General features: G+C 40.4%; 1 protein-coding gene across 2 annotated transcripts in view; it reads left to right on the forward strand.

Annotated features, from left to right (window-relative positions):
• The window catches only part of ubr2 (ubiquitin protein ligase E3 component n-recognin 2), a 141,609-nt gene that overhangs the window by 36,050 nt on the left and 90,773 nt on the right, over positions 1-14,786 (forward strand). For both annotated transcript variants that reach the window (XM_041215180.1, XM_041215188.1), the window contains exons 5-9: positions 928-1,058; positions 5,266-5,404; positions 6,077-6,139; positions 6,271-6,391; positions 14,501-14,608. In XM_041215180.1, coding sequence (XP_041071114.1) covers positions 928-1,058; positions 5,266-5,404; positions 6,077-6,139; positions 6,271-6,391; positions 14,501-14,608 — 562 coding nt within the window. The remainder of the gene's footprint in view (positions 1-927; positions 1,059-5,265; positions 5,405-6,076; positions 6,140-6,270; positions 6,392-14,500; positions 14,609-14,786) is intronic.

Raw genomic sequence — 14,786 nt, forward strand, 5'->3', positions numbered from 1 at the left:
TTATTAAGGCAATTGGTGAAACTGTCGAGACGGTTTCCTCCTTGCCCTCTGAAAGGACTGAGTAAGTGCTCTGGTGCTGGGAGGAGCTCCACTTTATAACCTGATTGGAAACCAACCACACCTGTCATTTATTTGATAGATTAAAGTAGCCACATCTGAGATACAAATCAGTTGTGAGTAAATTGTTTCTGTTGCTTAGTTGCAGATCCCTGCATGTTATAGTTCATCGAGTCATAGAGTTTTACAGCACAGAAAGAGGCCCTTCGGCCTATCGTGCCTGGGCCAGTCATCAAGCCCCTATCTACTCTGATCCCATTTCCCAGCACTTGGCCCCTAGCCTTGTATGCTAAGGCATTTCAAGTGTTATTCTAAATACTACTAAATTTTGAGGGTTCCTGCCTCTACCACCCTTTCAGGCAATGAGTTCCAGATACCCCCCCAGCTTCTGGGTGAAAAATGTTTCCTCAAATTCCCTCCAAACCTCCTGCCCATTAGCTTAATGTATGTCCCCTGGTTATTGACCCCTCCACAAGGGGAAAAGCTTCTTCCTATTTATGCCCCTCATAATTTTGTGCACCTCAATCAGGCCCCCCCTCAGCCTTCCCTGCTCTAAGGAAAACAACATCAGCCTATCTAGTCTCTCTTCATAGTTGAAACGCTCCAGCCCAGGCAAAATCCTGGTGAATCTGCCCTGCACCCTCTCAAGTGCAATCACATCCTTCCTATAGTGTGGCAACCAAAACGGCACACACTACTCCAGATGTGGCCTAACTAACGTTTTGTACAGCTCCATCGTAACCTCCCTGCTCTTGTAGTTGTTATACTGCTGTTTAGTTCACTTTCGTGTAGATTGCTTGTCATTGGGCTTTCTTCTGTTGTGGTTGTGTTGTGATTGTGTTGAGCCTTAATTCGCTGTTATTTTCCTAGGATCCACTGGCACATTTATCTGAGGATATGGTTGGACGTGCCTATAACATTTTTGCAATTGCATTCAAATATGCTGTAGATATGCTGACGTGGGTGGAGGAAGATAGACTACCTTCTGGTTTAGAACCTCCGTAAGTATGAATAATGAATGTTACAATGGATAATTATGGAGACAAGTGGTTGTAAATTGATGCAGATTTCCTTAAAAAAACTCGGTTGAAAATTTTTGCCTTTTTTTTGTCTCTTCTGCATTTTCTTCCTCTGTACCACCACAATTCCCCTATTTTGTTTGTTTCTGGTATAACCTGTAGAAATTTCCATTTTGCTGGTTGATGTGTCCTTAAAGTTCTGAAAGAAAACATGTCCCCCACACCCCCACACTGCATCCTCCACCTTACAAGTTGTTTTTTTCTTTCTTGTAAGACACCAAGGCTGAGAGGAATTATATTTTGTATTAATGGCTGTTTAAAATTCAATTTCAGGTTGCATGGGGCTTAGTGTTGCACTTTAAAATAATTGACATTTTCATTAGCTTGTGTTGAAGGGTCTAATTTGGAGAGCCCTGTGTGCTAGCAGAATAAGTGCAGAATGTAAAGGAAGTCATTATTTTCAGTTTTTTTTTTTCTTTAACCTACCTTTCATGAGAATTCCAAGGCTTGGTTCCTGAAAACATGGTCAGTTTTTATATATATGCCAATGATCACCCAGTTTTATCCCACTACCACCTCCCTTGACTTTTCCACTGTTAAGTTATCTGCCTGCTTGTCTGAAATTGAGTTACTGGATAAACAGAAATTTCCTCCAATGAACATTGAGAAGACCGAAACTGTTGTCTTCAATCCTGCTGAAAATCCTTCCCCTCAGCTCCTGGTTCCACCCCTTTCCCTGGTAACTGACTGAGGCTGAGCCAAACTGTTCGCAGTTTTTGTTTGACCACTTCCATGCTGTCATAAAAACTGCTGATTTCCATCACCATTACATTGTCTGACACCACCTTGCCTCAGTTCATCTACTGCTGAAGTCCTCATCCTTTGTTATGTCTAAAATTGACTATTCCAACAGACTCCTGGCTGGCTCCCACATTATACCCTCCATAAACTAGGTCACCCAAAATTCTGCTGGCCATGCCCTTACTCACAACCATCACCCTTGAGCCTGCGTTAGCTCCCAGATAGGCAATGCCTTGATTTTAAAGTTCTCGTCCTTTTTTTGGATCCCTCCCTAACTTTGCTCCTTCCTATCTCTGTGCTCTCCTCCAACCTCTCTATTTGCGCTCCTCCAACCCCTCCATTTGCGCTCCTCCAACCCTGGCCCCTTTAGCGTCTTTGATTTTAATCGCTCCACCAATGGTGTTTCTGCTTCAACAGCCTCAGCCTTAAGTTCTGGAGCTCCCCCATTAAACCTTTTCTGTTCTCTAACTCTCTTTGACCTTTTAAGATGCTCCTTAAAACCTACCTCTTTGAACAAGCTTTTGGCCATCTGCCCTAATATTGCTTGATGTAATTCTCTGTCGAACTTAGTTTCTAAAGCTTCTTTGAAGCTTCTTGGAATATTTTGTTGCATTATATAAATACCAGTTGTTATTATTGCTGCCAACACCTTACCCAAATATCTTTCCATATGTCAGCTGAGCTAACTTTGGTGTGCTTTTCCCTTTGGATGACATTGCACCCTAGCCTAATTATTTCTTCACTTAATAGTTATCAGATTTTTTCAAAGAAAACGCTGGATAGCAGTGGGAACATGCCACCCCGCCACCAATCCCTTCCCTCTGCCACAATCTAGATCAATATATAGTACTTTTCCCTTCTCTGTTTGCACTCGAACTACTACCTCAAGCTATTGTATCGCCTGGATGTAAGGCCCCGAAGGCAGCATCAGCACCTTCTGGTCACATAAGTGCCAAGTGGATGATCCATCTCAGCTTCTTCCTGTTCCCCATCATCATAAATGTCAGGTTTCAGTCAATTAAGTTCACTCTACGTCATATCAAGAAAAACCTGAAGACACTGATTGCAACAAAGTCTTATGGGCTCATAACATTCCAGCAGTACTGAAGATTTGTGCTGCATACCTATCAGCATCCTTAGCTAAGCTGTTCCAGCATAGCTACAACACTGGCATCTGCCAAGCAATGTGGAAAATTGCCCAGCTATGCCCTGTCCACAAAAAGCAGAACAAATCCAATTCAGCCAATTGCCACCCTGAACTACTCGTGATCATTAGCAAAGTGATGGAAGGTGTCGATGTCAGTGACCCACTCACAAATGCTCAGTTTGGATTCCGACATGCTACTTGGCTCCAGATCTCATGACAACCTTGGTCCAAACATGAACAAAAGGGCTGAACTCAAGACATGAGGTGAGAGTGAATGCCCTTGACATCAAGACAGCGTTTGATGAAGTGGGCATCAAGAAGCATGGTAATCAGGGAAAACTCTTCACTGGTTGGAGTCTGCTTTGCACAAAGGAAGATGATTGTGGTAGCTGGAGACCAGTCATCTCAGCCCTGGAACATCGCTGCAGGATTTCTCCTGGGTAGTGCAGACCCAACTATTTTCACTGCCCCATTAATGACCTTCCCTCCATCATAAGGTCAGAAGTGGGAACGTTCACTGGTCATTGCTCAGTGCCATTGGCAACCCCTCAGAAACTGAAGAGGTCCGTGTCCATAATACACTAAGACCTAAACTACATTCATGCTTGAGCTGACAGTTGGCAAGTAGCATTTGTGCCACATAACTGCCAAGCAATGACCATCTCCAACAAGAGAGAATCTAACCCTCCTCCCTTGACGTTCAACTGCGCTGCCATTGCTGAACCCCCCACCCTCAACATCCTTGGCGGTTACCATTGTTTAACTGAACTCGACCAGCCATATAAATACTGTGGCTGCAAGACCAGGTCAGAGGCTGGGTAACCTGTGATGAGTAACTCTCATCCTGATTTCCAGAAGCCTTTCCGCCATCCATAAGGCACAAGTCAGGAATGTGATGGAATACTCTCCATTTTCCTGGATGAATGCAGCTCCAACAACACTCATGAAGCTCGACACCATTCAGGACAAAGCAGCCTGCTTGTTTAGCAGCCCATTCATCACCATTACTTCCTTAACCACCAATGCATAGTAATAGCAGTGTGCATCATATTCAAGATACAGTGCAGCAAATTGTCAAGGTTCCTTCACAGCACCTTCCAAACTCGCAACCTCTATCACCTCGAAGGGCAAGGACAACAGATGCGTGGGAGCATCACCACCTGCAAGTTCCTCGCCAAGCCACACGCCATCCTGATTTGAACTATTATTCACTCTTGCTGGGTCAGAATCCTGGAACTTTCTTCCTAACAGTGGCATGGGTAACCCTAGTCCAGATGGACTGCAGCGGCTCAAGAAAGCAGCCCCACTGCCACTTTCTTGAGGGCAATTAGGGGTGGGCATCAATGCTGGTCTTGTGAATGATGCCCGCATCCCATGAAAGAATAGAACAAAACTCATGAAATAATCTGTCTACTTAGGTGCCTGATTAGTAAATGTTCTTGGGCTCTTCTACTGTGAGCCTCATGAGAGTGGAGCTTGAACTTCTCTACAAATGTACTGAATTTCAGCAGACATTTTCTAGATGGCAGACAAGAGGTGAGATCCTCATTGTGTTTTTATAATTAAGCTCAAGAACGATCTCCATTCTTCTTTTCACATGGGGAGCTGAAAGGCCTCTGAGCTGTACTTCTCCCCAAGTGAGATGCATTTGACATTGGAAAGATCCTACATAAAATACACCTTGGGGCCTATGATTTTATCACCAAAAGCTGTTCCTCCATCATGATTCATGTGCAATTCAAATATTGCAGATATAACAGTTTCCTTGATGGAAAAATTATTTTTGCTTGGTGTGTGTGGTGTAGGTTTAGGAGACCAGTTTTGTGTTCTGTTTTCATTAAAACCACTTGGGTATTTTGGTGCCCCTTCTAAACTTAGAGATGTGGCTTTCATAGAATCATGAAATGGTTACAGCCATAGAATCTGGCCCTTCATCCCATTGTGTCTGTGCTGGCTCCCTGTAAGAACTAGCTAGTCCCAGTCCTATGTCTTTTCCCTGTAGCTCTGCACATTTTTTCCCTCTTCAGATATTATTCAATTTCATTTAGAAGATAATGATTGAGTCTTCCTCCTCCACACTCTCAGGCAGTGCATTCCAGATCCGAACTACTCGCTGTGCAAAAATATTTTCCTCATGTCACCATTGCTTCTTTTGCCAATCAGTTTAATTTTGGAGTACTTGTGTTTTGATCAACAAAGACCATGAAGGAAATATTAAGTACCTGATTGTCTTCTCTTTAGGGAAAAGGAAGATACTTACTATTGTATGTTATTTAATGATGAAGTCCATACTTACGAACAAGTGATTTACACCTTGCAGAAGGCTGTGAACTGTACACAGAAGGAAGCTGTCAGCTTTGCGACCACTGTGGATAGAGATGTGAGTTATTTTTGTAATATTTTCCACTTGTTACACATATACTCTAAGTTAACCAAAAACAGTTATGATTTGGAAAAAAAATTGACAGAAGTAATGTTTAAAAGTGCTTGTCTGCAATCCTGTACACGTGGTTCAGTTACATGGAAGTGAGAAGAACTCAGTCATAACTGGATATACTTGAAACTTCTAATTTCTAAATTCTCTATAGAATTTATACATTGAAGATCTACATTATTGTACTGTTTATGTGTATATGTTAATTTTGCTATGATGCATCAACTGGAAGCATAACTTGTCATGTTTCCAAAATTTGACAGAACGAGTGCATAAAAAACCCTGTTTTTTGTTTAATTTCATTTTAGTGGTTCGGTTTAGCTGATTAGTTTTGATTCAGTAATGAATGGGCCTATAGATATATTTTCTATACTTTTTCTTTTTGTCACGTACAGTCCTTACTTATTCAGTCAAACTGTTCTTGGGCTGTTGAGAGTTTCTGGAATAGGTAATAGAAAGTGCTTGAAAAAGCTGAAGTTATGATTTTTTCTTTCTCTCTCTCATATGTTGAGCTTCATTTATTATACTGATAATCTCTCTTGATCTAGAGTTTCTTTTGAAGTTCAAGTTGTGAAAGTTTTTGTTTGTAAAGTACTTTGAATTTTCTGATATTTTCAGGGTCGTAGATCAGTGCGATATGGTGACTTCCAGTTTTGTGAGCAGGCAAAAACAGTAATAGTGGTGAGAATTTTCCTCTCAATTTAAAATTAAATGTACACGGGTGTTAATGAAAACAATTAACGGTTGCTGTGTTTGTCCTCTGCCCTTCAGTAACTTGAAAATGTATTTTTTCAATGTTTGATTTGTTCTAGAGGAATACTAGTCGACAAACAAAGCCGCTAAAAGTTCAAGTAATGCATTCATCTGTCGTTGCACATCAGAACTTTGCCATAAAACTATTAATTTGGCTGAGTCAAGTGATTGGTTACTCAGGTAAGCATTATTTAAAAAATAATTCCCAGTTGACCTTGTGATGTGTAGCATTGGCCACTACTTAAAAAGCAGTTCACTTGGTTAGTTGAAAATTGATGGTTTAGTTTTTTTAAGTGGACTGTGAACCCTATTTTTGGGAGATGTTACAATCTTTGTAGAGGCCTATAATTTTTAAAAAGATATTAGAATTTCCAGCGAACCCCCTAAACATTAAGAGGTTCGCGATGCACAATTTGAGAGCCACTATTCTAGAAGAATTTAGGAACAAAATTCCAGTAGCTATTAGGTCTCATTTGGACGACTGCAAAGAGTTAAAATAAGGATATCTGCACTTTTAGCCAGTAGTTATAATATCCCACATAGACAGCGAGGGAGCATTCAATCTTCATTTATGAACCCACAAGGAAGTTGGAGGAATCAGAAATTTGGAAAAGATTATGGCTTTCAGGCGAAGGCTGAGGCTGTTATGGTTAATAAGGATGAAGAGATGTAAAGAAATCCATATGTTTTCACTGCGGTAAGTTAGGGCATGTAAAATCAAATTGTTGGAAGTTTAAAGGAATATCAGTTGCATTTGTAGGAATGTCTAAGGTGTCTCTAGAAAAGACTATCAGTGAAATAAATTAGTAATAGAAGTATAGCAATAGTACGGTTGCAAAGTGTTCCTTCAGAACCAACTATAATGTTGGATGTAGTTTCTCAGAATAGTTAGCGAAATTCTTCCTGATGTACTGATGAAGTGAGTCAGGTTACTGAAGGCTGTAAAGGTTTTGTTTCCAGGGGAGAAGTATTCCCTCACTTCTCTAAATCAGCAAATAAATTAATATTTTGAGAGATACTGGATCAGTTCAGTCATTGATGGTGGCTGATGATACATGGCATCTGTCTTCCAGATAGTCTGGTGAAAGATAAGGTACTGTTAGAGGCTATTTATGGGAGCTATGAACCTGTTCCCTTATATAAAGTTAGGTTACAAATTGTCTTAGTATGGAGAGTTGTTACTGTAGGATTTGTTCCTAGTTTGCCAATTGAAGGGGTAGATTTTTATTGGCAAATGTTTTGCCAGGTGATATGATATTGTTATCTCCGAAAGAGCCAGGTGAAGTGAGAGAAAATGAGATTTTGCAGGAGGGATATCCTTGGTTGTTTCCAGATTGCACAGTAATGAGGTCTCAGGCTTAAATCTGCCAAAAGGGGGGATGATTCAGGCATTCGTTTGGCAGGACTTTTTTTTAGGAGTTTGGATGAGGATAAAAATCTTGACAAGAAAGAGGCTGCCTGATTTCATTGATATTATTTAATTGAAACCCAGCTGGCCAACACTGGTTTGTGGTGATTATCTCAGACAGTTTATTCTGAGGAAGAATCCGAAAAGGTTCCTGAATGTTATTAACTGAAAAATGATATATTAATGAGCAAATTGAGAGCTCTTCAAAGATGAAGGGATGTGTAATGGAGCATAGTCCATCAAATTGTTGCCCAGCCTAGTTATCACAGGGAAATTTTAATGATTACACATGCGATTCTGATGGCAGCTCATTTAGGAATAAAACTCAAGTGAAAACAATGAAACATTTTTGCTGCATAGGGCCATGGTTGAATTTTGCAAGACATGTCATGCATTTCAAATGCTTGGAAGAGCCCAGCCGTCATTTAAACCAGATCCATTGATCCCAATATCTCAATGAATCGTTCAGTAGGGTTATAGTGGATTGTGTTGGACCTTTACCTAAAGCCAAAATGAGGTTTCATTATCTTTAACCATCATGAATTTGTCCACAAGGTTTTCGGAGGCCATTTCCTGGAGAAAGATTACAGCAAAGATGGTAATTCAGTAAATTCACTTTATGCGAATTGCCCAGAGAGGTTCAGTCTGACCAAGGGTCAGATTTTATGTCATTGGTATGCCAGGAAACTGTGTGCAGTTTAGGAACAAAACAACTTAAATCAACTGCATATCATCCACAGTCGCAAGGAGCATTGGAAATATGCCATCAAACCTTAGACTTTTGCCTTGAATATCCAGGGGACTGGGATAGAGGAGTTTCATTTTTATTGTTTGCAATTAGGGTTGCATTAATCAGTCATTGGGTTTCAATCCCTTTGAGTTAGTCAATGGGAACAAAGTAAGAGGATCCCTTAAACTTAGTGAAGAGAAGTTTATGGATCAAGAAGAGGAAATTATTCTCTTAGATTATGCATCCAAATTCTGAGACAGACTGCCAAAATCATGTGTAGTTGTTTGAGGGCATCTTGAAGGTTTCTCAACAGGTGATGAGAAAACAAACAGGTAAGATAGCTGAAGAACGCACTCTTCAACCTGTAGATAACGTACTGGTCCTGTTAGCTGTATAGGGTGAACAACTGAAGGCTGGAGTTTGTGGGACGCATTCAGTTAAAAAGAAACCTAATGAGAGAAACTGTGTTACTTGTATGCGAGCTAGAAGGAGAACTCAACAAATAGGTCACATAAATATGCTGCAACTGTATTATGACAGGGAGGATAATCAACCAATGAGTGTACTTTGATTAGCAAAGAAGGGAAAGAATGATATGGTTATATCTGAGCTTTCAGATAGTGAGACAGAGATGGAAAGTTTTCAAATTGTACCCCCCAGCGGCTAATCAGACTAGCTAATACAGAGGTGTTAAAGACTTGGATAAAATATTACACTACTTTCGAGCAGAGTCTCGGGGTGATATGGTCAAGTTGCTAAAAGAATATGAGTCACTGTGTCGAGAGAAACCAGGACAAACTTCTTTCGTTGTGCATGATGTTGATGTGGCCATTAAACAAAATCTTTATCATCTGACCCCTGAGAAATTGGCTCAAGTCAGAGAAAAGCTCACTTTCATGTTGGATAATAATGATGTAATTGAACTGAGTCAAAGCAGTTGGAGCTCTCTAGTTGTATTGGTACCAAAACCTGATGGAACTCAAAGATTTTATTTTGATTATTGAATGATGTAACTAAAACTGATTCTTATCCTATACTACCAATTGAAGATTGCATCAACTGGGGAGGTAGTGGCTTAGTGGTATTGTCACTAGACTGGTAATTTAGAGACCCAGGGTAATGCTTTGGGGACCTGAGTTCGAATCCCATGGCGGATTTGAATTTTAAAAAAATCTGGAATTAAAAGTCTAATGATGACCATGAAACCATTGCTGATTGTCATAAAAACCCATCTGGTTCATTAATGTCCTTTAGGGAAGGAAATTTGCTGTCCTTACCTGGCCTGGCTTACATGTAACTCCAGACCCGCAGCAATGTCGTTGACTCTTAAAATGCCCTCTGAACAAGGGCAATTGGGGATGGGTAATAAATGCTGGCCTAGCCAGCGAAACATTCCATGGATGAATAAAAAAAAAATAGAGTTGGAAATTTGGGGTTTATCAAAGAGATTGACTTAAGAATGTTGGAATCCTAAGGATCAAGCCAATGAAATATCTGCTTTTGTAGCCCCAGACAGCCAATATAAAGTGATGCCCTTTGCAATGAAGAATGCACCAATAAAGAAAAGCTAACAAATCAAGTTATTCACAGACTATTGAACTGTGTTGTCTGTGCCGGTGATTATTAGTCTACAGCAACACTTGGGAAAACTATATGAAACACCTCCATGCACTCTTCCAGAGATGACAGAAAGCTGACAATAATAAATTTGGCGAAAAGTTAATTTGCCAAAGCTAAGGTCACTTATTTGGACATGTCGTTGGGCAAGTTCAAGTGTTGCTTAGAAAAGCTAAAGTTGTGATTATGGACTTGCCTGTTCCTAAAACCATTGGATGTACTTCTGATACAGTTTCTGTGGATTTTACAGGAAGTTTGCCCCAAGTTTCAGCATAGTAACCAGTACATTAACAAACTTATTGAAGAACGAAGTCAAATATGTCTGGGCAGAGTCTTGTCAGACTGCCCTTTAGAAATTAAAGTCTGTCTTAACAACTGAACTTGTGTTGGCTGCTCCAAATTTCAACCACCCATTCAAGATCAATTAATGCCAGTGATAAGGGCATGGGTGTTGTATTTTAACAAGGTAATGATGTAACACAGAGCGTTCAGTCAGTTATCTTTTGAGAAAACGTAATCCTTATAAACAAAGGTACTCCACAATTGAAAAGGAAGTGTTACATCTTGTTGGGTCTTCAACAATTTGAAATATATGCTTCTATAAAATGCTGGAGAGACTGTGATTTGCATGATCCCATAATCCACTAGTGTTTTTGGAGAAATTCCAGACCAAGTGTCTGTTTGATTCGCTGGGGTTTGATTTTGCAACATTTTACTTGAAAAATTGTTCATGTTGCAGGAAGGAACAACATAATTGCAGACACTTTATCCTGAGATTAACTATTTGTTTAAGTAGCTCATAGCTGTATAGAGGAGACTATAAGCTTTTTATATCTGCCAAAAGTTTTGGACATAATCTCTCCACCTGCTTAAACCAGGCTTGTCCAACCTTTTCGCACGAGGGGCCACATTTCGATGGTTATCACACTCAAGGGGCCGATGACCAAATTCTGGAAATATATGGTTTGGCTCAACATTAAACATGAATTTCAAAAAAAAAAATCAATGCCAAAACAATAAATTGATAGTTGTGGGAAAAGAAGGTAATGAGTAAAATTGATTACTTACTTAAAAAGTGTCAAGCAACAGAGCTAACATTTAAACCTTTTTCCCTGTTTTTTTTAAGAAGCAGAGCTGGAGAGAAAGACTTGGCTCCAAGCCTAGGTCACCAGGCAAGGGGTGTGGAGTGGGGCTGAACTATGATGTTGGGTTTAACTAACACTGACCTTGCGTTCGCTTCTGGTGGCACACACTAAGGTGGCCTTGGCAGGATTCAGACATAAATGGGGGTTAGAAGTGGGTTGCCTTTTGGCCCAGGGTTTTCCTTCTCATGTGGCCTGCTTTGTGGATAGCGTTTTTGGGGAGGTGGGAGGAGGAGGGGAAGGGTGGGTTTGTGTAACCGACTCACTCCCAGCCTCAGGATTCTTGCTGTCACCCAGTAACTCTCACAGACTCGCACAAACATTCAAACAGACTCATCCACATACACTTCTCAGACTCACTCTCAGGGCCTCTCACACGCAGCCTCTTACACACACATCACAGCACACTCACTCCACCTGGCCGTGCAAGGTTTGGATACTTTACCTCAGGAGGTAGTAGGCCTTCCCAATCTCCACCTGGTCCATGGGCCTTCTCAACCTCCTTCCAACTGCCAAATGCTTGTTGCTTCCTGTTTGCCACCCTTCTCACGACCCATCTCCTGAGCCATTGCTTGCTTCCCTTGTTTGGGAAGACCAGTGGAGCAATCAACAGTATCAGGAAGCTGCATGATTTCATTTAATGTTCTCAGCCAGCTCTGTGTACATTTGTTTGCAGATTTGAAATTTTATTTCAGTTTTTTTTAAAAACGGCAATACTCTGGTAAAGAAAGTAAGCAAGCAACAAACAGAAGTACAGCCAAAAGGGCATATTCAGGTAAGGCTCTGGATTAGCTGTTGTGTCGTGATAGTTTGCCTAAAGTGAACCAGACCTAAACAACTGCCCTTGATTGAAAATGCAATGGCTGTGATGGTGCCAAGCTGTGCTTTCCCACCCTGCCCTGTTGGAGACTCCAGCTGTCCAAGGCGGGCGGGGGGCTGGGCAATGCTGTTGCTGCTTTTCCTTGTGGTCTCCTCGGCCCAGTAGACCATCTTGATATCTGTGCTCCTTTTGGGTGCCTCCTGCATGTGAGGTCAAGAGAGAGCGCACGCTGTGAAACAGAAGTGAGGCCACTGACCTTCAAACTGCTTGCTGCTCCTCCAGTCAGAGACTAATTCTCTCCGAAATTTACTGCTGATAGGCTCACTGGTGAACCGATCATCAGCAAACATGGGAGAGAAATGGATTGTGATTGGAGGAGCAGCTCCTTGCAGATTTTTAATTGAACTTGCCCATAATTTGAAGTGAGCCCTTGTGCCAGATAGAGAGGCTTCGAAGGCTGGGTTGAGAACAAGTCTGGTTTAAATGCTGTCATCTTTTGATAAGGATCTGAAGTCGTAAGTTGTTGGACATTTGAATTTTGATTGAACTTTGGGGAGGCGATTGTTATGCTTTTTGTATAAAATGAGATAGTTGCTAAACTGTTTGTAATGTTAGTGTGTAGTATTGTAAAGGGTTGAGATCAGTCCTTACTTTAGTAAGGCCTTTTTCTTTTGAGAAGGCATGTGAGAGCCCACTAGAGGAGAAAAACAATGTTTTTTTATTTGTTGTGGTCAATGTCCCTTTAATTTTTTCTGAAAAAAGATTTCTTGTAAAAAGCAGTTGGTTGATAAAAAGTAGAAAAGCAAGGGGCAACCAGAAGTTAATTATAGGAATGTGTACGTCCCTTGGTGTGGCTCTGTTGTAAACAGGTTTTTTGGAGTTTAGAACAATCTGGCTGCCGAGTGCAGAATACCACTTTTAGCAGAATTCAGTTGAAATTTTATGTGCTGGCTAAAAGAGGTTAAGCCTCTTGTTAACTGAAGGACCCCTTATAGTGAGTTGGGACTCCTGGGAGAGCCATGCTGAGAAGAAGGAGAGAATTTTCAATGCAAAGCTCCACAGAGTTGAGGATTATTGAGGATTCAAACAACATGTGTTCTGATCCAAAGTGGTTATGCTTAGGGTGCAAATGACACCTGTGTTGAATGGGGAGTCGACAACCGTGGGACAGGAAGGAGATTGGAAGGAAAAACCTTGATGGAAGCAAGTGGAAGGCCCAAGAAATCTCAACCCTCAGGCAAATCTTTGAAACAGTATGCAGACCAAGTGATTAACCTTCCAATAGTCTGATAATTATCTGACTTGAGTTATCGGGGATGTAAGTCAAATGAGCGTTGAAGGAAAGTTGTGATAAGTTCAGTTTAAAGTATAAACATCCATGTACTTTTATACCTTCAACATAACTGACTATTTAAGATAGAATGTAGTTAGTAGAATTCATGTTTGATTTTTATGTAGTAAGATTCTTTTGACTTAAACCATGAACCTTGTGGTTTCATTATTTTAGTAAATACCTGGGTTTTTGGATTTCCAAACAATAAAATAAATAAACAGGATACTAGTTGCTATCAAGAACATAATTGGTTGTGGAATTTTTCAGGCACAACTAAAACCCGTGACGCCTTGGTCTCACCTTCAGAAAAAAAATTGAACTACTCAGAATTGTGCCTATTGTGAGGTCTCGAACTCCACTGGTTTACTAATTTCTGAAAGCTTAAGTAAAGCCGAATTCCCAACATGGCTTATTGGGTAAATATATTGCTTTGTGGGATATGAAGCAGTCACCTAGAAAATACAGGACATAGGAGGAAGTTTAGATTTGGTTCAGTTGTGTTATTCTCCACACTGAAATAAGCAGCTGGCATTTAATATTTCAACTCATTCAAGAACTTGTCGTTGGGGTGAGAACCAGAGAGTTGGTGGACCTATGAAACAGTATTCGGACCTGAATTTACACCTTTGGGAGAGGAAGGGAGATAAATTTGCCAGGGAAGAAAATTGGTTTTATAAGGCATCTGAGAGTGACCTTTTATCTTTGAATGCTGAGTAGCTTTAATTGAAGAGCCTGACACTTCTTTTCAGTGCAATAATTATCGTGTATTTACAAGCCGAAATTAAAACTGAAGGAGAGCGTTGCAGTATCAGCTGAACTTGAACATTTAAGCTAAAGTGTCATCGTTGCTGTGTGAAAATTCCGGAACTCCCCAACCTAATATCACTGTGAAAGCATCAGTGGTTCAATAAGTTGACTGTCATTCTGATCACATGTCTTTTACCAGTAGTTTCATCTGGGCTTTACCTTAAAAGTTTACATTTTTATGGTGCGACTGATATGTAAAACTAGTTCAGAACTTGACCTCTTCTTGCATTTAGACTTCAGATGTAGAACCTGTGCCTTGCACTTGAAAGGCAAAAATTCTCCAAGGGGAAATATTTTCAAGGCAGCTCGTGCAAAGCAGCTAGTAGGCTGTGTGTGTTGGGCACTACTGTATCAGATAGCAGCATGACCTCTTCACCTTGTATTCGAATTAACAGCTGGAATTTATTAAAACTTTTTTTTTGCCTAATAAAGGTGGATTGAGGCGAATATTGTGTGAAGTAGGATTACAACAAAGAACAGATGAAGACAGTTCTTCCCTTATTGATAAATTGATGCTCTGTGACTCGAAACTATGGAAAGGTAATGTTTTATTTCATAAATTTTAGGCATGTATGAATTGAACTCTTGGAAACATGTTGTATCCGCAGTACTTCGTTATTTGTCATCCCTTTGGAGTTTGCCTTAATTAAATTTAAAGCCTTGGTTTGTGACTCTTCATTCTTCTCGTCAAACCTAATATTAAATTCACTAATAATGT

This window comes from Carcharodon carcharias, chromosome 2 (assembly GCF_017639515.1).
Source record: "Carcharodon carcharias isolate sCarCar2 chromosome 2, sCarCar2.pri, whole genome shotgun sequence".
NCBI classification, from domain to species: Eukaryota; Metazoa; Chordata; class Chondrichthyes; order Lamniformes; family Lamnidae; genus Carcharodon; species Carcharodon carcharias.